This window comes from Suncus etruscus, chromosome 2 (assembly GCF_024139225.1).
Source record: "Suncus etruscus isolate mSunEtr1 chromosome 2, mSunEtr1.pri.cur, whole genome shotgun sequence".
In the NCBI taxonomy this organism is placed as follows: domain Eukaryota; kingdom Metazoa; phylum Chordata; class Mammalia; order Eulipotyphla; family Soricidae; genus Suncus; species Suncus etruscus.
Window position 1 is genome coordinate 69426791 of NC_064849.1, and position 25241 is coordinate 69452031.

The window sequence follows — 25241 nt, forward strand, 5'->3', positions numbered from 1 at the left end:
ACATGGAAATTTCTGTCTAACACAGATTGAGCATCACCAGGTATGGCCCCAATTTTTTTTCTTAAAAATAAAACAATAAGGCTAATTTTCAGCCTCAGTTATAATAAGTGCTAATTAAAAATTAAAGAAGTAATGACTATCAGCCATCTCCTTAAATATCATAGCTGTACAGATACTGTAATTATTTCAAGGATTCAGGCACAGTACTTCCCTTTAAACCAGTTTTTGTGGAGATAAGAGATACTAAGAGAATTGCCTAAAGGCCTGAAGAGGGATTCAGGGCTGGGTGGAAGCATAAAGACCAGATGAAAGGAAGGAGTGACAGGATAAGCCCAGGGCACAATTTTCTTTGTGTTGAGCTCAGCTCATTAGGTCAGCCACCAAAGAATGAGGAGTTTTCCAAAGCTTTCAATTCAGAAATCTGCTTCCCTATTATACTTGTAACTGAAATGTCGCCTTTATTAAAGGTTTATCCAGCCTTTCTCAAAAGGAAACCAGACTTGGAAGGGTAGTATGGTTTTCAAACATGCCAGCCAGCTGCATGCATATGTATGAGCATAGATAATAGTGTGGGGGAGGAAAGGACAAATCTGGATGCTGCCTCACAGCAGCAGAGGGGAGGTTCAGTCAAGGAGGCCACTGGAGGAAAGGAGATAGACAAGGAAAGTTGAAAACAGGCCGACTTCACAGCTTTGCCTGAGGCTGGAGGGATTCTAATCAGCAATGACTGGTAGCATAAGAGTGGTAGATGTTTGCTAGTGCATTGTCTAAATTGAATGCAGGCATAAATTATAAATTTAGTCATATATTATGGCAGGAATTAGAGTAGGGGAGTACAGAAAAATATAAGTAGGAGATCACTTGTCACTAGGGCACAAACGACAAGTTTCTAGTGAGGAACACAAGCTGAGCTCAGTGAACTAAGTCATGAGAGAGGACAGGAAGAAACCAGAGGCAAAGCTGATCTGAGGATGTGGTCCTCAAGAGCTAAGGGGCCTCAAGAGCCTTCCCCTCATTAGTCATTCTGCCTTTTCTTCATCTTTTCCTACATTCACATCTTACCTCATCTTAGCTCTTAGCTATTATTCCGAAGGGCCTGAATTACATAGCAAGCCAGTTGGGTCTGGCCCCCAAACCAAAACAAACATAAAACAAACAAAAAAAACTACACAGGTTATGTGTTTTTGTAGACTTAGCCAGTGCCCCAATCTTATTCAGAACTCCACGGAAATGAAGACATGATTGTATTTTCTCTTTATTCTCAATATACAATGGAATTAATTTCAAGAGGTATTGGATTGTCTTTGGTGGTTTCCAGTGCTGCAGGGGAACAGAACTGAGCCCCCAGGAATGTCAAAGCAATATCTAAAAAAATTAACAACAACTACTGTGGTAAGTTCACTGCCCAAGTCCAAGCCTGGGAAGATCCACAGATGTGGAGATAGAGGGACTGGGCTCCAGTTCTTGGTGGTGGTGGTGGTGGGAACAGAGGTGGAAATTTTTTGAGAAGGTGATTTCCCAGAAGTGAACCTGGAACTAGAAGGGTCTGAAAAAAGATAGAAGGGATTATCCTTTTCTTTCTGCCACTACCTAGGGATCACATGACCCCAACAAGGGCTAAAAGTTACTTGGATAGCAGATACTTGAATGTCATGGAGGAGACATCGGCTTACTTCAAGCCTTAACTTGTGGAATGCTTGCCATGAGATTGGAGATAAACTGCTCCAACTTCTGTGCAGCTTGTTTCCCAGCCTCTAGGACTTCTTCGTGATTGGCCTTCTCCAAGGATTCATAATTCGTGATGACCTTATTAGTGATAAGAGAAAATCCGAAGACTCGAAGTCCACAGTGTCTTGCAACTATAACTTCTGGTACTGTGCTCATGCCTTGATGGGGAGAAAAAAGAAAAACAATGGTCAGGATCCTTAAATGAGTTGCTCCTTATCCTTACCTCACCACTTAATCAGCTTACTGGCAATTGAACCTCTCAAAAAATATCCAAAAAAGGGGCCAGAGTGGTGGCATAAGTGGTAAGGCATGCCTCGCATGTACTAGCCTAGGACAGATTGTGGTTTAATCCCCCAGCGTCCCATATGGTCCCCCAAGCCAGGAGCGATTACTGGATTTCTGAGCGCATAGCCAGAAGTAACCCCTGAGTGTTCACCGGGTGTGTCCCAAAATCAAAAACAAACAAACCAAAAAAACCAAAAATCCAAAAAGCAGCTAAGTTATTTTTGAACATTGGGCTCATTACCACGATCTCAAAGTTGGGACCGGCCACCATGACATAGGTGCCATCCTGAAGCTCTCACTGCTTTCCCATGTGGTTCCAAATATTGTGAGCTAATATGCCTCATATTCCTCATATTTTTGAACATTGGGCTTTGGTTGCTCTGTATTTTATAAGAGTGGAGCTTTAGGGGCCGGCGAGATAGCATGGAGTTAGGGTGTTTGCCTTCCATGCAGAGGGATGGTGGTTCAAATCCCGGCATCCCATATGGTCGTGTCCCCCCCCCCCCCCCCCCCCCCCCCCCCCCCGTGCCTGCCAAGAGCGATTTCTGAGCATAGAGCCAGGAGTAACCCCTGAGCGCTTCTGGGTGAAGAGTGGAGCTTTAAATGGTACTACATATTTGTGGGGGGGTGGTGGAATTATTTATCACACCCAGTGCTTCTCAGGGATTACTGTTGGCTCTGTACTGGGGTGTTACTCCTGGTTGTGCACAGGGGATGACATAGTGATCCCTGTGTGCATATAGGTGCTCCATCTGCTGAGTTCTCTACAGCTCCTCTAGTTCCTTCCTTCTGTCCCTCACTCCCTCTCTTTCTCCCTTCCTCCTTTTCTTTATTCCTTCTTCCTTCCCTCTCTCCCTCTCCCCCTCCTCCCTTCCCTCTTTCTTTTCTTCCTTCCTTCATTTTTTTGGCCCACACTCAGTGGCTTTCAGGTATTATTCCTGGTTCTGCACTCAGAAATCAGTTCTGGCAGGCTTGGGGACCATAAGGGATACTGGGGATTGAATGCCCTACCTGCTGTGCTTTTCTCTACCCTCCTTCCTTCCAGTTTCTTATATTACGATTGCAAAGCTTTATTTTCACATCAATTTGTGGCACTCTTTTTTTGTTGTTATTTATTTGTTTGGGAGAGGGCAACACTCAATGGTACTCAGGGGCTATTACTGGCCCTGTTCTGGGGGTCACCCCTGAAGGTAGTCAGGGGATTATACAGCCAAGGGATAGAACATTCCAGTCCACTGTGCTGTAGAGTATTCTTAGAATTATTCTATGTTATTAGTTCTGTGCTTGTTGTCCCACCTGGATCTTCCAGGTGGGGGCGATTGAGTGAGAAATAAAAGAGCTTGTGGGGGAGGCTATTGAGGCTTTTTTGCCAGAGCTGATGGCTGGGTCGGATGGCTGATTGAGCTGTAGTCAGACTGTCAAGAAACTCTCTTTGCCAAACCTTTGTCTGAAGTGAATTATTTGTGGTGGATTTGTTGCCGGGGTCTCCTCCAGGAGGAAGACGGAAGAATGAGTTTTTTTTTTTTTTTTTTTTTTTTTTGCCACACCCAGCGGTGCTCAGGGGTTACTCCTGGCTATCTGCTCAGAAATAGCTCCTGGCAGGCATGCGGGACCATATGGGATGCCGGGATTTGAACCAACCACCTTAGGTCCTGGATTGGCTGCTTGCAAGGCAAATGCCGCTGTGCTATCTCTCCGGCCCCGGAAGAATGAGGTTTAATTTTTCTCTCTGGGAGTTACTTTTGGACTCGCAGACCATCAGCAAGGGGTTTGACCTCCCTCCACACTGTACTATTCTGCAACCTTTGTCTGTGGCAATTTTGGAGTCAGCTTTATGTAGTTCTGTCTTCTGTCAAAGACAGAGAAGGTGCCATGAAGATATTTTGTTAGAATAATACTTAGAGCTAGAGTGAATGTTTTGCATGCAAAAGTCTGCTTCAGTCCCCAGTACTGCACAGTTCTCAAGCACCACCAGAAGTGACCCTCAAAGAGTGACTACAGACTAAGAGGTAGTTCCAAACAAGTATAGCCCCAAGTAATAATCCTCAAAATAGTCATCAGTCATGAGTAAATCATTGACAGGACAGTTGTGAAAGCTTTGGAGATAAAACAAGTTTGATACTATATCAAAACCAACTTTCATCTCCTTTTTTTCTGATCTGTGAAACCAGGTATTGAGCCCAGATTTTACACATGAATGGCATGTGTTCTACCACTGGGCAACAACCTCCATCACTTTAATATCTTCTAGAAGCCATTTTAATTTAATCTGTCCTTAGGATCTCCCTCAATCTTTGTTCTAAATATCTTACTCCCTTCATTTTTACTTTACCAGATCTTTCCCTCTTGAAGCCTCCCTCCCACCAAACTCCCCTTCTTACCAACAGCATCTGCTCCCAGTTTTTGCAACAGACTACATTCTGCCACAGTCTCAAAGTTGGGACCAGCCACCATGACATAGGTGCCTTCCTGAAGCTCTCGCTGCTCTCCCATTTGGTTCCAAACACTGTGAGCTATATGCCTCATATTCCGGTCATAAGCATCAGACATGGGAGGGAAACGAACCCCAAACCTAGGATATAGGTTGGATTATTTCAGATGAGTGACATATACTCTGCTATATCCTAAACCAGACCCTAAACCTTACCATCTATAAACAAAGAAGCCAAGATACCTACCTATCCTCATTGGGGCCTCTGAGAGGATTCTGGCCACAGAGACCAGGTAAGTTTATATGATCACGGATCAACATGATATCTCCGACTTCAAACTTGGGGTTGAGACCTCCAGCTGCATTGGTGACTACTAGAGTTTCCACATTCATAAGTTTGAAAACTCTCACTGGAAATGTCACCTTAAAAGTGAAAGGGAAGAAAGCGGTCTTTAAAATTGCACCGATCTACTCACATAAATATCATTATAGAAGAGAAAATAGAATGATTCGAAATCCACCTATCCCAGATCTCCAGCCAATGGAATTACATTACTAATGCTCATTCCACACTTCCAGATGCAACCAAACTTAGGTCTGTGTTTTACCTTTGAGAGTGAATAGCCTTCGTACATGTGGAATCTTCCCTGCATCATCACACAGGCTTTGCCATTCAAGAGACCAAATACCAATCGACCTGCATGGCCTGGTACTACAGACAAAAAAGAAAGGAAAATGAAAGGGATGGAACTTACATAAAACAGATTCATTGAGCAACTACTTTATATGTTCAACATATAAAGGTATAACAAAGCAAATGAATTGTCCCTACTTTCAAAACATTTAAACATGGTGAGGGAGATATATATATCGTAAACAAATTTACAAAGAGGTATATAAATACATCCTACAATTAGTCTTACAGGGGTAAGGGTACTCAATGTGAACATATATCAAAGAAAAGGCTATCCAGGTATTGGGGTTAAAGATATAGATAGATCAATGGGCCGAGTTTTGCATTTAGGAGGCCTGCATATGTTCAATTTCTGGTACTGTGTGGTCCTCCAAGAACCACTGGAAATAATCACAGGAGCAATTTCTTTTTTTTTTTTTTTTGGTTTTTGGGCCACACCCGGTAACGCTCAGGGGTTACTCCTGGCTATGTGCTCAGAAGTTGCTCCTGGCTTGGGGGACCATATGGGACACCGGGGGATCGAACCGCGGTCCGTCCAAGGCTAGCACAGGCAAGGCAGGCACCTTACCTTTAGCGCCACCGCCCGGCCCCCCAGGAGCGATTTCTGAGCATAGAGCCAGGAGTAATCTTTGAGTGCTGCTGGATGTGACCCAAAAACCAAAAAAAAAAACAAAAACAAAAGACTCGAAGTCTCAGGGAGAAACTGCTTTCAGTCTGTTTTCCACAGCTGGGTTGTCTGCTGCTGGTATCTTAAGATGCCTACTAGCAGATTGTTTGTGGTGGAAGTTCCTGAACCTGTTTTATCTCCCTAACCATGTGTGGGTTATTTCCTGGGTCAGTGTTGCTCCCAGACCCACATCTCCCCAATCCCTTGGGATTGATGTATGAGGCTTCTGTTTCAGTAGAGTAAATGCCTCCTTGATCCAGAAGGAAGCTCATAGTCAATTCTAGTTTCCTAAAGAGGCTACCAAATAAGGGAATGTGTTTAAATTCAGACAAGTTTATGCATTATGATACCTGAAATCTATGAAAATACTCATCCATGATGGTGCATGCATGGGTGTGGACATGATAATAACCATTATTACTGTTTCCTTATCTGGGACTTTTTCTCTAATGGACATGACTAGCCTGTCCCTTAAGAAATGAATAATTTGGGAAAGGGAAGAAAACCAAAAAGATGGGCTGGGGAGATAGTTCATAGGGCTTGTACACACACTTTGCATTCAGGAGTTTGATTGGGTTTGATTCTTGGCACCAAATGGAGTGATCTGTGAGAACTGGCGGGTGTGAACCAAAAGTGAAAAATAAACAAAACAAAACAAATAAAACAAGAATTGAATTCTCATAGAAGAGCTTTAAAAATTTAAAGGGATCAGGGCCAGAGAGATAACATGGAGGTAGGACATTTGCCTTGCATGCAGAAGGATGGTAGTTCGAATCCGGCATCCCATATGGTCCCCCGAGTCTGCCAGGAGTGATTTCTGAGCATAAAATCCAAGAGCACTGCTGGGTGCGACCCAAAAGCCAAAAAAAAATTGTTTTTAAGGGATGGGATCTGGAGCGGTGGTGCAAGCGGTAGGGCATTTGTCTTGCACAGGCTAACCTAGGACGGACAGTGGTTCAATCCCCCGGTGACCCATATGGTCCCCGAAACCAGGAGTGATTTCTGAGCACATAGCCAGAACATAACCCCTGAGCATCAATGGGTGTGGCCCAAAAACCAAAACCAAAACCAAAAAAAAAAAAAAACCAAAAAAAATTAAAGGGATGGAGAGGTAGTGTAGGGGTTAAGGTGCTCCCTAAGCACAGCCAATATGGCACAAACACAAAAAATAAATAAAAATTTAAAACAAAGTAAATAGACTTAGAGAATGGACATGTTAACAGAGGAACAGAGTTATGAAAATCCAAATAAAGGGTGAGAATTTGGTCATTCTCGCATATCCATTTAAAATAGATTGAAAAGTGATATGCGTGATACCCCTTTAGTAATAATATTGCAACTGCAGCACCTAAAAGGGAGAGAGAGCGGGCCCGGAGAGATAGTACAGCGGTGTTTGCCTTGCAAGCAGCCGATCCAGGACCAAAGGTGGTTGGTTCGAATCCCGGTGTCCCATATGGTCCCCGTGCCTGCCAGGAGCTATTTCTGAGCAGACAGCCAGGAGTAACCCCTGAGCATCGCCGGGTGTGACCCAAAAACCCAAAAAAAAAAAAAAAAAAAAAAAGGGAGAGAGAGCGAGATAGACAGACCGACAGAAAGAAGAAAAATACTTGCCATAGGGCAGGCTCCAGGGGAGGGCAGGAGGGAAACCAGGGACATTAGTGGTGGACAATGTACACTAGTGAAGGGATGGGTGTTAAAATATTGTATGACTGAAACTCAATCATGCATAACTTTCTAACTGTATCCCACAATGATCCAATTTAAAAATTATTAATTAAGGGCCCGGAGAGATAGCATAGCGGTGTTTGCCTTGCAAGCAGCCGATCCAGGACTAAAGGTGGTTGGTTCGAATCCCGGTGTCCCATATGGTCCCCCTTGCCTGCCAGGAGCTATTTCTGAGCAGACAGCCAGGAATAACCCCTGAGCGCCGCCGGGTGTGGCCCCAAAAACCAAAAAAAAAAAAAAAAAAAAAATTATTAATTAAAATTTTAACCAGTGGCACCATATATGGCCCTCCAAACATGGTCAGATATGATCCCTGACCACACAGCCTTGAGCACATTAGGTGTGTCCCCCAAAATAAATGATTAATAGTTGAAAAATAATCATCTTAAGTAACTAAAGCAAAATGTTCACTGAAGGAATTGACAAAATTACATTGATAACATTTCTTAAATAATTCACTTCTCACTTAATGAAGTGATTTCTCACTAAGGTTAAGAATGGCAAGTAGGGAGGCCCGAGAGATAGCATGGAGGAAAGGTGTTTGCATTGCATGTAAAAGGTCAGTGGTTCGAATCCCGGTATCCCATATGGTCCCCTGAGCCTGCCAGGAGTGACTTCTGAGCATAGAGCCAGGAGTAAGCCCTGAGCGCTGCCGGGTAGGATCCAAAAAAAAAGAATGGCAAGTAGGGGCCGGAGAAATAGCATGGAGGTAGGGCGTTTGTCTCACATGCAGAAGGATGGTGGTTCGAATGCTGGCATCCCATATGGTCCCTGAGCCTGCCAGGAATGATTTCTGAACATAGAGCCAGGAGTAACCCCTGAATGCTGTTGGGTGTGACCCAAAACAAAAACAAAACAAAACAAAAAAAGAATGGCAAGTAGAGCTAGTGTCACTACTCTTAGAAACTTTTCTCTCTCATTTTACTATTTCCTTCACCTACTTACATCCTTTCAGTTTGGCCTTAAGTATTACTCCAAGGGTTTTGAAAAATATCTATTAACACCTTGGATGCGGTAAACCCCGAAAGAATTCTGGTTTGATTCTCGGCATCCCATATGGTCCCTCATGCCTGCCCAGAGCAACTTTTGAGTGCAGAGCCAGGAGTAACCCCTGAGTGCTATCAGGTAAAAAACTCAAAACCCAAACCCCCCCCCCCCCCAAAAAAAAACTGTTAACAAGTAACCACATTCCCTAAACAATTTGAAAAATTGCTTAAATTAATTGCTTAAATTAATTTTAATGCTTAAATTAAGTAATTTCTGGGCCCGGAGAGATAGCACAGCGGCGTTTGCCTTGCAAGCAGCCGATCCAGGACCAAAGGTGGTTGGTTCGAATCCTGGTGTCCCATATGGTCCCCCGTGCCTGCCAGGAGCTATTTCTGAGCAGATGGCCAGGAGTAACCCCCCCCCAAAAAAAATAAAACAAAAAAAAAAAACAAAAAAAATTTAAGTAATTTTTAAAAATTAAAAATATTTCAAATATATAAATATTTCAAATATATGGAAGGAGGACATGGGGGAGGTGTGGGGCTTTCTGAAGTTGAAGGAATGGAAGGAAACAGATGTCTCATAGTGCCACTGACACAGTAAAATTTCTACTGGGGGAATTTCCATGTAGTCATTCTGGTCCTTTACTGTTTCTCTTTCCTCTTATAACTAGTCAAAAGTTACAGGATTATTAGGTCCAGGTATAGAAGCACTAAAATTCCATCAATATCCCTCACCAATATCCCTCAGGACTCCTCCCTCTTCCCTGATCAGTACCTGTACTTTGAGGAAAGTTTGGTATATCACTGTAGTTAAAGACCTGGGTCTCTGTTAATTTATCAGTCAGCCCTCCTAGGCCAGAACCACAGATCACTGCTACTAGAGGTTGACGATTGATGCGTTTTATAAGCCATTTTGCAGTATTCTCATAATCTTCATATGTATATCTGGAGAAAAAACAACAACAACAAAATCAAGTTGAACTTTACTTCCATTACCGAGGCATCAATAGTCTAATGGCCTTCCTTATAGAAAGGCTGGCAGATAAATTGAAGGGGGTGGGGGATGGGGCAGGGATAGGGCAATGGGTCAGAAAAAAATCCAGAGGGGAGGCTCCAGTCTCAGATGAATTATTTCTGAACCATTCTGAAAGTCTGGTGTGAAACTCCTTTCTCATTCTAGAACTCATGAAGGTTAACAAAGCCTGGTACCTGAGAATTAACACAAAAGCGCACCTATTTTGCTTGTGAGATTGCTGGGATGGATTCCCAGTACCATCAAGAGCTATCCAAAAGTCAAGTCAGGGCTGGTTCCTGAGAACAACTGAGTGAGGCATAGAACACATTAAAAATAAAATTAACGGGGCCTTGGGGCCGGAAAGATAGCATGGAGGTAAGGCGTTTGCCTTGCAATCAGACGGTGGCATCCCATATGGTCCCCTGAGCCTGTCAGGAATGATTTCTGAGCATAGAGCCAGGAGTAACGCCTGAGCACCGCCAGGTATGACCCAAAAACCAAAAACAAAATAAACGGGGCCAGAGAGATAGCATGGAGGTAAGGCATTTGCCTTGCATGAGAAGGTCAGAGGTTCGAATCCCGGCATCCCATATGGTCCCCTGAGCCTGCCAGGAGCGATTTCTGAGCATAGAGCCAGGAGTAACCCCCGAGTGCTGCTGGGTGTGACCCAAAAACCAAAATAAAATAAAATAAAATAATAACACATTAAAGAGCTGGAGAGATAGCACAGTGGTAAGGTGTTTGCCTTGTATACAGCTGATCCAAGATTGATGGTGGTTTGAATCCCAGTCATCCCACATGGTCCCCTGTGCCTTCTAGGAGCAATTTCTGAGTTCAGAGACAGGAGTAACCTCTGAGTACAGTTGGGTGTGACCCAAATAAATCATTTAAAGAAAATTAACACATTGGGGCTGGAGAGATAGCATGGAGGTAGGGTGTTTGTCTTGCATGCAGCAGGATGGTGGTTCGAATCCCGGCATCCCATATGGTTCCCTGAGCCTGCCAGGAGTGATTTCTAGGTATAGTGCCAGGAGTAACCCCTAAGTGCTGCTGGGTGTGACCCCCCAAAAAATAGAATTCTAGGGGCCACAGTGAAAACAAAGCAGTAAGGCATTTGCCTTGCATGCAGCCAACCCCAGAAGGACCCCGGTTCAATTCCTGGCACCCCATATGGTCCCCCAAGCCTTCCAGGAGTGATTTCTGAGTGCAGAGCCAGGAGTAACCCCTGAGCACAGCCAGGTATGACCCAAAAACAAAACAAAAAAATTAACACATTAAAAGTAAGTACCTGTTCTGCTGCCACTAGCATGAATAATATCTCTCCTGATGGTCGAATATGAAGACATCCCAGAAACGAATAAGTTTAGATAGAGAGATGATAGTCTCGGGAGAGGGGTGAAAAGGTGATCTAAGGACTCTTAATTAGAAGAATGCAGGCACCCTTAGGGAAGACCCCATTAATGGGGGGGGGGGGTCCTGTGTTCATTCTTTTGTCTGCCACTTCTCCTGAAAGAAGACAATCCAGGGAAACGGAATTAGCTTTTCCTTTGATATCCCTTTTTAAAGATCCAGTTAGATTTGCTTAGCATTAGATAGGTATTTGCCTGTTTGCATCTGCCCTTCTTTCTGGATTATTGGCCCTAAATAATAAATAAGTAAGTGGAGAACAGACAGAGCTCTCAGTACACTACATGAGGCTGTGAGCCCCCTGATCCTATACTTTTCTCTCTTATGTCTGTCTTCTTTTCTTTTCTTTTTGGTTTTTGGGCCACACTCAGAGATGCTCAGGGGTTACTCCTTGGTGTGTGCTCAGAAAATCGCTCCTGGCACGGGCGACCATATAGGACTCTGGGGATCAAATCCAAGTCTGTCCTGGATCATCCGCATGCAAGGCAAATGTCCTACCACTGTGCTATCATTTCAGCCTGTCTTCAGGCTTGTTGACCTGGGTCTGGTTCCTGGGTGGAGTGACACATATCAAAGAAATATAAAACGGAGAGGTTATATAGGATGTTTCATTTCCATCAGTCCCTTCCCAAAAAGGGCTGAATAGAGCCTGTGGTTGCAAACACATTGTGGGGACCTGAGTCACAACTGCAAAAAATTCAGTAATAGTTGAGAGGCTGAACAACAGATTATTCATTACTTCTTGTTTGAGTCACCAGAGAATATAACTGATCACAGAACTATGAGACTACCTAGGAAGTGTGTTAAGTACTGGAAGCCCTCAGCACCATTTTGGAAGCCTAATTCAGTTTCATACTAACTGTATGTTCCCAAATGGCAATTGCCTAGACATTCAAAAATGTGTTTTGTCTTTGTATTTTTGCCTCAATTTATTGACAGTGTAGATAAGTACAGTGAAACCATCAAACCAAAGAGAGTAAAAGGGCTGAGTTTGAGGACAAAGGCTAACCATGACATGCAAAATGGAAGTCTCAGAAAGACTGCGAATGTGGCCAGATGATGGTGCCTGTGGAACCCCTCACATGCCCCCGTCATACTCTGCCCAATCCTTCCTCCTGCTTTCCTCACCTCTGCATACACACAGCTTCCTGCAAAATAGGGAGAGGCCGCAGGTCCCCCATGTGTATGATCTCCCCCAAAAAGACAAGGACAATAAATGTTAATCAGCCTCAGAGTAGTAGCAAACCAATTACAACCTTTCCTTAGTATTTTAATGATTTTCAACATGTAATTAAGATTAATGACCCTGAAGGCAGAGATAAATCTAATTTCCTTTTGTAGCCTCATTCTCTAGTTCCTTCTCAGAGAAAAATGCAAGAGACCAAAGTCTTAGGTCATAAAGAAAATCATGGGAACATTTGTTTAGATGTGCCACAGTTAGTTCTTCCTCTCTAGTTCCTTTCTATCAGTGTTTCTGGGACCTCTAAATCCCCAGAGGCCTTAGTCATAAGCCCTAGAGATTAAGGAAAGCTACAGGACAACAAAACAGACCCAGTCTACACCACCAGTGAACAGAGCAGAGCTAACTTCACAGGATGCTCAATTGTAGCTACCTAAAATGGAGACTAAGGAACCATTCCAAAAATTTATAATTCTAGGAAGAGGACAAGAATTGCAATTTTATATAAACTTCTCAGTTAGGTAATTCTGACTTTAAAAAAACCAGATCTACAGAAAGGACTGATACAGAGTTTCCCTGAAAATAAGATCTACTTAAAGATTTCCTTCTGGGTGAAATATAAGGCAGCCCCTTAAAAAGAAGGCCTCCCTAGTCTCTGTCTGGAAAGAAAATTAATTTACCATAAACTGGTTGCTAGGGCCGCCCTGATTGGCATCTGTAGGATTCACAGTGTCTGGTTTGTGTTGACAACTACCAGACTACCGGACCATAAATAGGTAATAAGTTTCCTTTATTTTCATTTAACAATAAATGTGTACCATGTTCTTCTTCATGGAAAAATAAGGCATTCCCTGAAAATAAAATCCAGCGCATCTTTGGGACCAAAAATTAATATAAGACACTGTCTTATTGCTGGGGAAACGGTAGTATAGGGGTTAAGGCATTAGCCTGGCATGTGGCCAACCCTGGTTTGATCTCAGGCTTCATATATAGTTCCCCCAAGCATAGAGCCAGGAGTAATCCCTTAGTGCAGGGCCAGGAGTTGTCTCTGAGCACCACAGGGTATAGTCCCCAATGTCTTCCCTCACTCTCATCAAAAAAGAAAGAAAAGAAAATAGGCCTAATGGCCAAAGATAGCACAGCAGGTAGGATGTTTGCCTGGTACGTGGCTGACCTGGGTTCAATTCCCGACATCCCATACAGTCCTCTGAGCCTGCCAGAAGTGATTTCTGAGTTCAGAGTCAGGAGTTAACCCCTAAGTGACACCAAATGTGGCCCAAAAGCCAAGAAAGAAAAGAAAGAAAGAAAGAAAAGAAGGAAGGGAGGGAGGGAAGGAAGGAAGGAACAAAGAAAGAAAGAGAAAGAAAGAGAATGAAAGAACAAAAGAAAGAAAGAAAGAAAGAAAGAAAGAAAGAAAGAAAGAAAGAAAGAAAGAAAGAAAGAAAGAAAGAAAGAAAGAAAGAAAGAAAGAAAGAAAGAAAGAAAGAAAGGAAAAAGAAAGAAAGGAAGGAAAGAAAGAAAGGAAAGAAAGAAAGAAATGAAAGAAAGAAGGAAAGAAAGAAAACAGGCTTAGGAATTGCTCTTCTAGAGGGAAGTAGAACTCTATCTGGATTTGAGGCCCAATTTTGTCTTTTGAGGCAAGCAACCTCTACTTCAAGTTTTTCCTCTGGTTAAAGGAAATAGGTGAGGCCAGAGTGATTGCACAATGGTTGTCTCACATGCAGCTGACCCAGGACAGACCAGGGTTCAATCCCCAGTATCCCATATGGTTCCCTGAGCCTGCTAGGAGCAATTTCTGAGCACAGAGCCAGAAGTATCCCCTGAGCACTGGGAGATATGACCCAAAACCCAAAAATAAAGAAAAGAAGGGGCCGGGCGGTGGCACTAAAGGTAAGGTGCCTGCCTTGTCTGCACTAGCCTTGGACGGACTGCGGTTCGATCCCCCGGTGTCCCATATGGTCCCCCAAGCCAGGAGCAACTTCTGAGCACATAGCCAGGAGTAACCCCTGAGCGTTACCGGGTGTGGCCCAAAAAAAAAAAAAAAAAAAAAAAAAAAAAAAAAAAAAAAAAAGAAAAGAAAAGAAAGAGGAAATAACATAAAGAACATTAAAGAATATTGGAAGATTGAGATCAAGGGCCAAAGTCCTATAAAGCCACAAATCCTGCTTTAGGTTTGACACACTTAAGCTCTCTTCCCTTCCCACTGTTCCTGTTTTCTCCTTCTTCTTGTCTCTTTACCAAGTTTATTTATTAGGGTGACAGCTGGTAATGCTGACCCCCACAAAGGGTGTTAGGGTAGAGATGGAGGTGGGGTTACACTAGAGCCACAACTAGTGGTCTGAAGGATGATGATAGGTGGGTGCATGGAACAGGGCACCTCACTTGACCTTGTGCAGGCCAGCCAGTACTCTTACCACTTGTGTTACATCCCCAACCCCTTCACCAAGATGATTCTTCACCCTTCAACTATCTAAACACTTACACAGAATCCTACCACTTGAGAATCAACCCGTAATTCTCAGGGGCTGGATAGTACAGTGGGTAGGGTATTTGCCTTGCATGTGACTCACCAGGGTTTGATCCCCAGCATCACTATGGTCCTCCGAGCCCACCAGGAATAATTTCTGAGTGCAGAGACAGGAGTTTCCCTAAACATTGTCAGGTGTGGCCCGAAAAAGAAATGTTCAGAATTCAAGTCTAATTCTCTTAAACTCACTTGACAAGACCCAAAGGTTGAAGGACAGGAAAAAATGAAACTGTCTCAAAGGACTGAGCTTATGCAAGAGATCAAGATTCAATCCCTGGCATGACATGGGACCTCTTAAAACTGCCAGAGTGGCCTAATAACAAAACAAAAAAGAGCCTTTGAAACCAGATGAGGGCTGGAGATATAGTTCAGATGGTGGGGTGCTTGCCTTGCATCCCGGGCACCCCAATGCCTTCCCAAGCTTGTCAGGAAGGCATGATAAGCTCAGTTGAGCTGAGGCTTCAGGATGTTGGAGAAGCAAAACAATGAAAGGAGAAAAAGACATCTGTTTTATACATGGTTGGACATGGAGAGTATTATGCTGAATGAAATGAGTCAGAGGGAGAGAGATAAACATCAAATAATCTCACTCATCTGTGGAATATAAGGAAAATAAAAAAGACAGTTTGGGAATGATATCCAGAGACACTAGAGATCAGGATTAGGAGGACCAACCCATGGTAGGAAGTTTGTCACAAAGCAGAGAGTGCAGTTAGAGTATGAAAGTGACTTGCATGACACCCCTTCATTAGCAGTAGTGCAAACTACATTGTGTGTGTGTGTGTGTGTGTATATGTGTGTGTGTGTGTGTGAGAGAGAGAGAGAGAGAGAGAGAGAGAGAGAGAGAGAGAGAGAGAGAGAGAGAGAGAGAGAGAGAGAGAGAGAGAGAGAGAGAGGGAGGGAGGGAGGGAGGGAGGTAAAATGCCTGCCCAGGAAACAGGCAGGGAAGGGTGGGTGGTGGAAGGGAAGAGGGCTGCAGGGAGAGTGTGAAGAAAATTATTGAAGTTGTTGGCGGGAAACGCGCACTTGTGAAGGTTGTTATATATTGTATGATAGTAACCCAATAAACAACTTTATCTGTGGGGGAAAAAACTGTAGTCTGAACTACCTTGTAACCATGGTGTTTAAATTAAAAAAATATAATAAAAGTTGGGGCCGGAGAGATGGCATGGAGGTAGGGCCTTTGCCTTTCATGCAGGAGGTCATCGGTTCGAATCCCAGCATCCCATATGGTCCCCCGTGCCTGCCAGGAGCAATTGCTGAGCCTGGAGCCAGGAATAACCCCTGAGCACTGCCGGGTGTGACCCAAAAACCACAAAATAAAATAAAATAAAATAATAAAAGTTAAAAAGGGGGGGTGGCAGAGCGATAGCACTGTGGGTGGGGAATTTGCCTTGCAAGCAGCTGACCAGAGTTCAATCCTGGGCATCCCATTCGGTCCCCTGAGCCTACCAGGAGTGATTTCTGAGAGTAGAGCCAGGAGTAATACCTGAGTGCCACTGGGTGTGACCCCAAAACCAAATTAAAAAAAAAAAAAGGCATCTGCAAAAGGGGGGCCAAAATGAAAGAATCAAGAAAGTCTGTGCGGTGGTTCAAATCCGGTCCCGGTGCCTGCCAGGAGCGATTTCTGAGCACAGAGACAGGAGTAACCCCTGAGCGCCGCCGGGTGTGACCCCAAAACCAACCCCCCCAAAAAAAAAGAAAATCTGTGGCTTATTCTGACCACACTCTCTTGTGATCATCTATCAAGCGCCAAGAACACCCTGAATCTCTGGACTTCTTTAATGCCGGGAGACCTGGACTGGGATGCCCAGACCCACGAGGGTTGTGCCAAGTGGGAGGCAGGGACAACTGTGCGGGATCTGTGTCTCACAGTTCGATGCAGGGAGGGTCCATTTCTCTTCTGATTGCACTTTCAATTTAACAGAACTTCCAGTTTAAAGGCGAGGTTGAAATAGTGGCTTAGCGATGGAAAGAATCGCTCTTCTAACGGAGGAACTCTAGCTGGCGACAGACACCGGAGGGAAATAAAATAAAAAAGCGGCCCTAGACTGGGCGTGAAAGAAAAGCACAAGGTTTGGAGATTGGGGAGGGGGCGGAGGCTTGCCCCACCGAAGTTCCCAAGCGCAGCCACGCGCGCTCAAGGCAGAACACAGCCCGCGGGTCCCCCGACCTGTCATTCCCTTCCTGCTCGGTGGCACCACCCCTGCCCGGTTCCCGCGCGCGCCCCTGCCTGGAGGCTCCGTGCCAGGCCGCACGGCATCTCCAGGACGCACCACACTGCTCTCTCTGTCCCTCCCTCTCTCTCTTCCCGCTTTGTCCCCTCTTCTCTCTTTCTCTTCTCTCTCTCCCTCTCTCCCCCCCTCCTTTGTCTCTTCTTCTCTCTTTCTCTCTCCTCCCCCCCCCCTCCCCAGTAAGGTCGCACTGGGCCAGGTTTCCGCTCCCCGGGGGCCTTGGGGCTTCACCCGGACCAGGCGCCCGGCCCCCGCCTTACTCTTTCTCCATGGTGCCGCCAACGCCCCGGGCTGGTGAGTCTGCCCTTCTCAGCTCCGCTGTGCTTGGCACGGCTGCCCGGTCGGGTTGAGTCGACCCGGGGCAGGTTGCTCGCAGCCTCTATAAAGGCTGCTCGACCAATCGCAGCGGCGCACGCGGGCGGGCCCCTCTCCATGGCGACACACCCAGTCCCAGCGTCCGGAGTCGGAGGAGCGAGGCTCCGGAGTGTGGCCACCCCTCCTCGCTCACCGGCCCTGCTGCCATCTCCCGCGCAGGGCGGAGGCCATCCGAGAGGTCCCCGCGTCCCTACTGCATCCTAGACCGCCGGCAGGGCAGTGGGTCCCTCCCCCCACCCAAAAAAAAGAGGGGGTAAAAGCCTAAAAGTCCACTCTAATGCAGCCCATTCATGTAGTGTCTGATGCAAACCGTGAGAAATTAGGAGGAGGGGAGGAGGGGTGGAGGGGTTCCATGATCGATCTTGCATCGTCTACACCAGAATGAAATGAAGCGAGCCTACGTCGGGGCTGCCTCTTGGACCAAAGAACACGAGGTCTACCCTAGTACCACTGCTGGCCTGGATGTTTAAGTATTTGGAAGACCCAATCAGGGGTTTAAATTCAGACCCAAATGGGCAAATGAAAATGTTCTACGGAAGAACTCTTGGATACCAGATAGAAAAAGGCTGGGGGGTGGGACAGGGAAACACAGGTGTTCTCTCAATTTACATAGTAGTGGATCCGAACAATTCTGATAACCAGAGAAGGCTACCCCACCCTACCCCATCCCAGGTGAAAGTTCCTGTAACAAAATAAAGAATAGCAGATCTTGTATGTGGCAACCCAGATTGCACAGCCAGGAGTAGGTCCTGAAGACCCTAGATGGGATTTCCCCGCCCCCTCAAAACAAACAAACGTCAAATCTATAGAATAAAATGGCTTTGTAAGAATTTAAGTGTTGGGGCCAGGCGGTGGCGCTAGAGCTAAGGTGCCTGCCTTGCCTGCGCTAGCCTTGGACGGACCTCGGTTCGATCCCCCGGTGTCTCATATGGTCCCCCAAGCCAGGAGCAACTTCTGAGCACATAGCCAGGAGTAACCCCTGAGCGTTACCGGGTGTGGCCCAAAAACCAAAAAAAAAGAAAAAAAAAGAATTTAAGTGTTACAAGTTTAGCCAATTTCATAAAGTCAACATCTTAAACTTGACTAGTTATTTGAATTCTACACCTGTTTTTACTGTCCTGCTTACCTTTTACCATGGTGCCTCAAGCCACTGTTTTCCAACACTGTTACTAACTCATGTAATGAATATGTATGGAACGTCAACCAACTACGTATCAAAAATATTTTAGCATTAGGGACATATGAGAAAGAGAATATATGTAAATTTTAAATGCTATCAATAACTGGATCCAAAGATCCGTTTAGTAGTATAGGGTTAAACCTTTTGCCTTTTATGAAACTCCAGTTCATCTCCTCCACAGCATATGTTCCCGTGAGTCCCCTGATCCCTGAGCAATGAGCCTAGAGCAAGCCCTGAATACTGGTGGGTGTGGCAAGAACAGACACTTGAAATCAAATACAGTTTATTAGAAAGAAAAGATTAACACAGCATTATATCTACCAAGTACACATCTATACATTGTGTTCTTAAACGCACTAAGACTTAGGTGTAAGACAGAACAGTCTTTCTATCCAGGTGATTAGGAATCTAAACCAAGTAGTTCAAGGATTACTGATGTTTTGAATTTTAAAAAATTTCGTATTTACTTACCTTTGCTTTGGGGGGGTTTTACCTGCTCAGTGTCTACTAATGGCTGGCAGTGCTCAGAACCACTTAACACCATAGATCAAATCAGGTAAGCACCTTAATCCTTGTTCTCTCTTTCCAGTCCAGTTTTTGAATCTTGTTCCAATGGCCATAAACATTTTGGAAGGATCCCACATAAAAAGACTTATGCATGATATGCTAGTAGAATCTTTCAAAACCATAACTGATATTACTCAAATATGTGAACAACTGTTTTGTATTGTAGAAAGTTGATGATCATTAATAAAATATGAATAAAAGTAGATAAATATATAAAATATAAACAATAAATATAGGTGGAATTGAAGATGCTGATTTTATTTTGTTACCAGAATAGGTAACTGATTTAAAAAAAAACTTCCTTCAAATCAAAGGCAAAAATATATCATTGAAGTTCTTTGGAAAACGAGCACAAAATTACATTTTGCATTTTCCAGTGTAAAAAAAAAGGACAGAAGGAATGAAAAATGATTCTAATCTAACAATGTTTTGTTTTCCCATGTTGGTGATCAAACTCAGGACCTCACACTACGAGGCATGTGCTCCCTACTGAGCCTCATTCCTCACCCTTTATCAATTTTATTTTGTCTAAATTATGTACTTGTAAACAAAAGATGATCTCTATATGGGCCATAGACTCCTATATGGGTAAAGGAGTCGAGGTGCTTGCCTTGCATGTCTTGCATGTGATCCACCTGGTTTGAGTCCCGACACCACATGTGTTTCCTTGAGTATTGCCAGAAGTGATTCTTGAGCACAGAGATAAAGAGTAAGCCCTGAGTATGAGGTGTGGCCCAAGCCCACCCACACTCAAAATATAATTATCTCTAGGTAACTAAAAAGGGAAACATCTCAATATTCCATAATATTTCTCCAGTGGCAAGGAGGGAGAAATTGTAGTGTATTAGGGGCTGAATAGCTCAGTGGTAGTTCATTTGTCTTGCATGAGGCTGACCCAGGATGAACCAGGGTTCGATCCCCGGCATCCCATATGATCCCCTGAGCCAGGAGTGATTTCTGAGTACATAGCCAGGAGTAACCCCTGAGTGGCACTGGGTGTGGTTCAAAAATGTAGTGTACATAAACATTCTGGGTTTTTGTTTGTTGTTTTTTGGGGGGTCACACCCGGCAGTGCTCAAGGGCTACTCCTGCCTTGTGCTCAGAAATCGCTCCTAGCAGGCTCATGGGACCATATGGGGTGCAAAGAATGAACCGGGTCAGTCCTAGGTCGATCCCAGGTCAGTTCTGAGTTGGCTGCCTTCAAGTCATTACTCTGTAGACATCACTTTGGCCTCTACATAAACATTCTGAACCCACTTCTTCAAAGTAATGTTTGTGATGAGCGAGGATAGTTTATCAGTCTGCTAGGGTGAAATAATTTTCGGTAATGTTCAGCCACCAATCTCTGTAACCATTTTACTTGTTGTTGTTTTGTATTTGGAGCCACAACCGGCAGTGTTCAGGGGTTACTCCTGGCTCTGCACTTAGAAATCACTTCTGGCTCGGGAACCATATGGGATGCCGGGGATTGAACCCGTGTCCGTCCTGGGTCAGTCACTTGCAAGTCAAACGCCCTACCCCACCACTGTGCTGGCTACCAAACCAGCCATTTGTTCATCTCAGACTTGCCAGTGATTCGGAAAGACATCTTCCAGGGTCTAAGAAGCCTCCAAGTAACGGTTACTCCTCCCCAAAGCCAAATGCTATTCTTACCTTGATTGTGAGACCCTCCCACAGCTAGGAGGGGTCCGTGGTTGGTAAGTAAGAGAGGCCTGGGAGGCAGTGAGGGAGATGCAGCAAGGGGATGCAGACAGTTGCAGCAAGGAAGGAGATCAGAGGCACTCGATGGATGCAGGAACAGGAAAGAGGCTGCTTAGTTTAAAGACCATATGAGGAATATGCACATAGCTGTTAGTGCCTAGTAGTAATAATGCTTGATGTCTCCTGAAACTTCATCTGACAGCCTGAGATAATTACCTCGCTGTTATCCTGAATCCACAGACCCATGGGCCAAAGCACCAGGCCAGCCGAGAAAGGCCTCACCATCCATCCATGCACCACTAGGACTTTATAATTAATAATTAATAATAATTTATAATTAATAATAATCAATGCAACATTCAACTACTTTTGTTGTTGTTTTTGGGCCATATACCCGGTGATGCTCAGGGCTCAGCAATTGCTCCTGGCTTGGGGGACCATATGAGATGCTGGGTATCGAACCCAGGTCCATCCTGGGTTAGCAAGGCAGATGCCCTACCACTGCAGCTCCAGTCCCCCAACTACTTTTTTAGTTTTTTTTTTTTTAGGAGCATACTCGGTACTACTTAAGGATTACTTCTGGCAGGTTTGAGGGACCACATGGGATTCTGGGATTGAATCTAGGTTAGCTTTATACAAGGCAAATTCCCTACCCTGTACTATCTCTTTGACCCCTCAGACCACATTTTTATTTCGCCATGTATCCAGAACCCATGTTCCAGGTTGCATTAAATCCTATTATGGATTCCACCCTAGCCCCAAATTTGTTTTCTTTTATATCTCTTATTGATTTTCTCCCAGGCTTTTGACCTTTAAAAGGTATGGATTTGGGGCCTGGAGAGATAGCACAGTGATAGGGCATTTGCCTTGCACACTGTCCATCCAGGACAGATGGACCGTTGATTCGAATCCTGGCATCCCATATGGTTCCCTCAAGCCTGCCAGAAGCGATTTCTGAGCACAGAGCCAGGAGTAACCCTGAGCGCCACCGGTGTGACCCAAAAACCAAAAAAGAAAAAAAAAAGGTATGGATTTGAGTATTTTGTGTGTGTCTGCAGCACTATGAACACTGGTATTTAGTACTTAGTGGTCAAATATGTGATGTCTTATTTCCTTACAGGTCATCTTAAGTCAAGGTCTCAAACTTGACATCAGACCTTATGATAATTTTGTTCTGTTTTCTATACTCCAATCCAGAGATTTCTAATTTCTCTTTTTAGCACAATTAACAGGCCCAGGACAGCTCAGCAGTGGAAACTGATAAGGCTGGTGGGCTCAATAGCCCCAATAGCTAGTAGCTATTACAGATCACAGAATTCTTTCTGTTACAGAGAATTCTATGCATAATTTTTTTTTGTATTTTTTTTGTTTTGTTTTTGGTTTTTGGGTCACACCTGCCAGTGCTCAGGGGTTACTCCTGACTCTACACTCAGAAATCGCTCCTGGCAGGTATGGGGGATCATATGGGATTCGAACCACTGTCCTTCTGCATATGCATAATATTTTAAAATTTTTTTCTATGTACATAAAATATCTACATCAGGGGTCTCAAACTGGCGGCCCGCAGGCCGTTTGCGGCCCTCCATACAACATTTTGTGGCCCACGGCCGGCCTTCAAATATCGCAGTATTCGCTTACCGAATAATCGCAATAAAAATCGCATTAGTAAGAAAAAAATCGCATTAAACATTCGCATACCCCGAGCAGTTCATTTCGGGGTATGCAAATGTTTAATGCGATTTTTTTTCTTACTAATGCGATTTTTTATTGCGAATATTCGGTAAGCGAAATCCCATATGCGGCCCTGCCTCACCCCGACTTTGCCTCCTGCGAGCCCCCAGGTAAATTGAGTTTGAGACCCCTGATCTACATAAATGAAACAGGAGCCATTTTATTTTACACTTATATGTTGGTTACAACTGTTTTCACCCTAAACAAAGCTGGCTTCTGGCCTCTTTCCCAGCCCCTTTTACATGCCAAAGATTGTCCTAGGCAGGACTATTTCTAAATAGGCCCTTTGTCTTCACTCCCCACCCCACCCCCGGGGGGGAGGGCGGGAATGGTCCTGATGCTTAATAAAAACTTCAATTTGGGCAGACAGCACTCTCTCCCTTCAAGAGGTAGGAAGCTCCCTTACCACATGTGTTCCCTCTCAAGCTTGGCTTTTTTTTTTTTTCCTGAAGCAACTCCTGCTCCAGACCTATTTTTCCACCTGGGGTTGGATTATGGCATATGAAGCACTACACTTACAGAGCACCTGTAATTAGAAATCAATCAATCAATCAACAAGTTTAGGTTATTACTCAATACAACCTAATTATCCTTCTTTCTCCCTTATTATTCTCCTAACTTCTGAGGGACTCATGTTAAGCATATTCATAGGAACACTTTTCATGCCCAGGATCATTTTGTAAAGCACTGCCTTCCAGACTGGAGAGATGTGTCTAGAGAATGGTTACAAAACAGCCATTTATTGAAGCATATTAGCCTTTCAGGAATTTTTAGGAATGGACTATATTTTATTCCTCCACTCTTGACTGAGGCTAATTTCAACAGATGGCATGATGTATAATATCTTTAAATATCTAACTACCACTACCAAGAATCTTTGACCTTCTACTTATCAAATTTATGAAGTAGAGATATTATGTTATTTTATTGTAGCCCTTCCCTTCCTGTTCAAAGGATCAACTTCAGTTCTTTTTATCTGTGCTTCTCTCTGTGACAGAAACAGAATGAAGATTTAAAAAAAAGAAGAAAAAGAGAAAATTCAACATCCTAAATTCTAATAATTTTAGCTACCGGAGAGAGAAGCAGACTATATCTAAAGAGGAAAGAAATGTGGAATTCAAGGGAGCAAAAGCTCAGAGTAACAAATAGAAATTAATCCTTAAATACTAGAACATACCTTACTAAACCACCCTACTCAACCTCTCAGAACCAACTGTAGCCACCCATGGTGGTGGATGAAAGGCCATGGTGGTGGGGGTGTGTGTGAAGAGCACAGGACTGGGTGCAGAGACATAAGAGACCTTCCAGGAGTTCAGTATTACAGCTTGTTTTGCAGTTGGGAAATGAGTTAATTATACAGAAGCATGAACAATAGGAGTGACAAGATTGTCCATGTATGGGAAGGGTAGGAAGAAGTGAAAGGTCATAAGGAAGAATTTTTCAGACATGAGTGTTCCATGTCGGATGACATGGCTTAGGGGAAAGCAGGATGTGGGCCCTGCTATGTCTTGCAGCAAGACCCTGTCCTGTCTTTAACCATGACAACATCAGCCTTATTATGCACAAAAGTATTAAACTGTAAACCAGAAGACTTGAACTTTTTGTTATGTCAGTCTCTCATTTAGCTTAAATGACTTGAGTTCCTAGAATCTCAGTTTCCTATCTGTAAAATATATTTGATGGAGCCGGAGAGATAGCATGGAGGTAAGGTGTTTGCCTTTCATGCAGAAGGTCGGTGGTTCAAATCCCGGCATCCAATATAGTCCCCGGAGCCTGCCAGGAGTGATTTCTGAGCATAGAGCCAGGAGTAACCCCTGAGCATTTCCGGGTGTGACCCGGAAATATATATGTGTTTTCTCCATCTATATCATGAGTTTTGAAATCACATAAATATGGACATGAAAGTGTTTAAATACGAGCAAATTACAATTATTTTATAACATTTTGCATTTACCTGTCTTTTGGCCTACTTAAGACAATACTCCAAGTCACCATATAGTAATACTTTTTATATTAATAAATTTTAATTGTGATTAGATATGTTGTCTATCTCTGAACTTACTTTTGTTTTAGTTTGTTGTTTATTTGTTTTGTTTTTGTTTTTGTTTTTGTTTGGGACTGTTCCCAGCAGTACTAAAGGTGTACTCCTGACAGGCTCAGTGAACCATATGAGTACTGGGGATTGAACCCCATCACTGTGATGCAAGTGCCCTACCCACTGTACTATCACTCGAGCCCCTGAACTTGTTTTATACTCTTTATATTCATGTTATAAAACATGTATTGTAAAAAAATGTATTGTGGGGCCGGGCGGTGGCGCTAGAGGTAAGGTGCCTGCCTTGCTTGTGCTAGCCTTGGATGGACCGCGGTTCGATCCCCCGGTGTCCCATATGGTCCCCCAAGCCAGGAGGGACTTCTGAGCGCATAGCCAGGAGTAACCCCTGAGCGTCACCGGGTGTGGCCCAAAAACCAAAAAAAAAAAAAAAAAAGTATTGTATCATAAGTTTCTTTATTTCTTTTCTTCTTTTTTTTTTTTTTTTTGGTTTTTGGGTCACACCCAGCAGCACTCAGGGGTTACTCCTGGCAAGTTTGGGGGACTATATGGAATGTCGGGATTCAAACCACCTTCCTGCATGCAAGGCAAATGCATTACCTCCATGCTATCTCTCTGGCCAATAAGTTTCTAGTTTTTATGTAACAGAAGATTTCTAGTGCTGATATTTCATAGTATAAATTTTTTCCCCATAGTATAAAAATTTACATTATGTCTCCTATCCTGAATTGTAAACTTCTGAAAATATTTTA

At 43.9% G+C, this 25241-nt stretch overlaps 1 protein-coding gene across 1 annotated transcript; it reads right to left on the minus strand.

Moving 5' to 3' along the window:
• Positions 1-1231: 1231 nt before the first annotated feature.
• PNP (purine nucleoside phosphorylase) lies at positions 1232-17274 on the minus strand. The gene is made up of 6 exons (XM_049768672.1): positions 17143-17274; positions 9295-9464; positions 5053-5156; positions 4692-4867; positions 4395-4585; positions 1232-1886 (listed from the first exon to the last, which is right to left on the minus strand). Exons 1-6 carry the CDS (start codon positions 17151-17153, stop codon positions 1675-1677), a joined length of 864 nt encoding a protein of 287 aa, XP_049624629.1. The 5' UTR covers positions 17154-17274; the 3' UTR covers positions 1232-1674.
• Positions 17275-25241: the final 7967 nt, after the last annotated feature.

Bases quoted from the DNA above. Each gene is read 5' to 3' on its own strand.
- PNP (XM_049768672.1), bottom strand. The intron at 4,586-4,691 runs GTAGGTATCTTG...CCTATATCCTAG, and splicing joins AGAGGCCCCAATGAGGATAG to GTTTGGGGTTCGTTTCCCTC. The intron at 1,887-4,394 runs GTAAGAAGGGGA...CTCCCCATCAAG, and splicing joins ACTGGGAGCAGATGCTGTTG to GCATGAGCACAGTACCAGAA.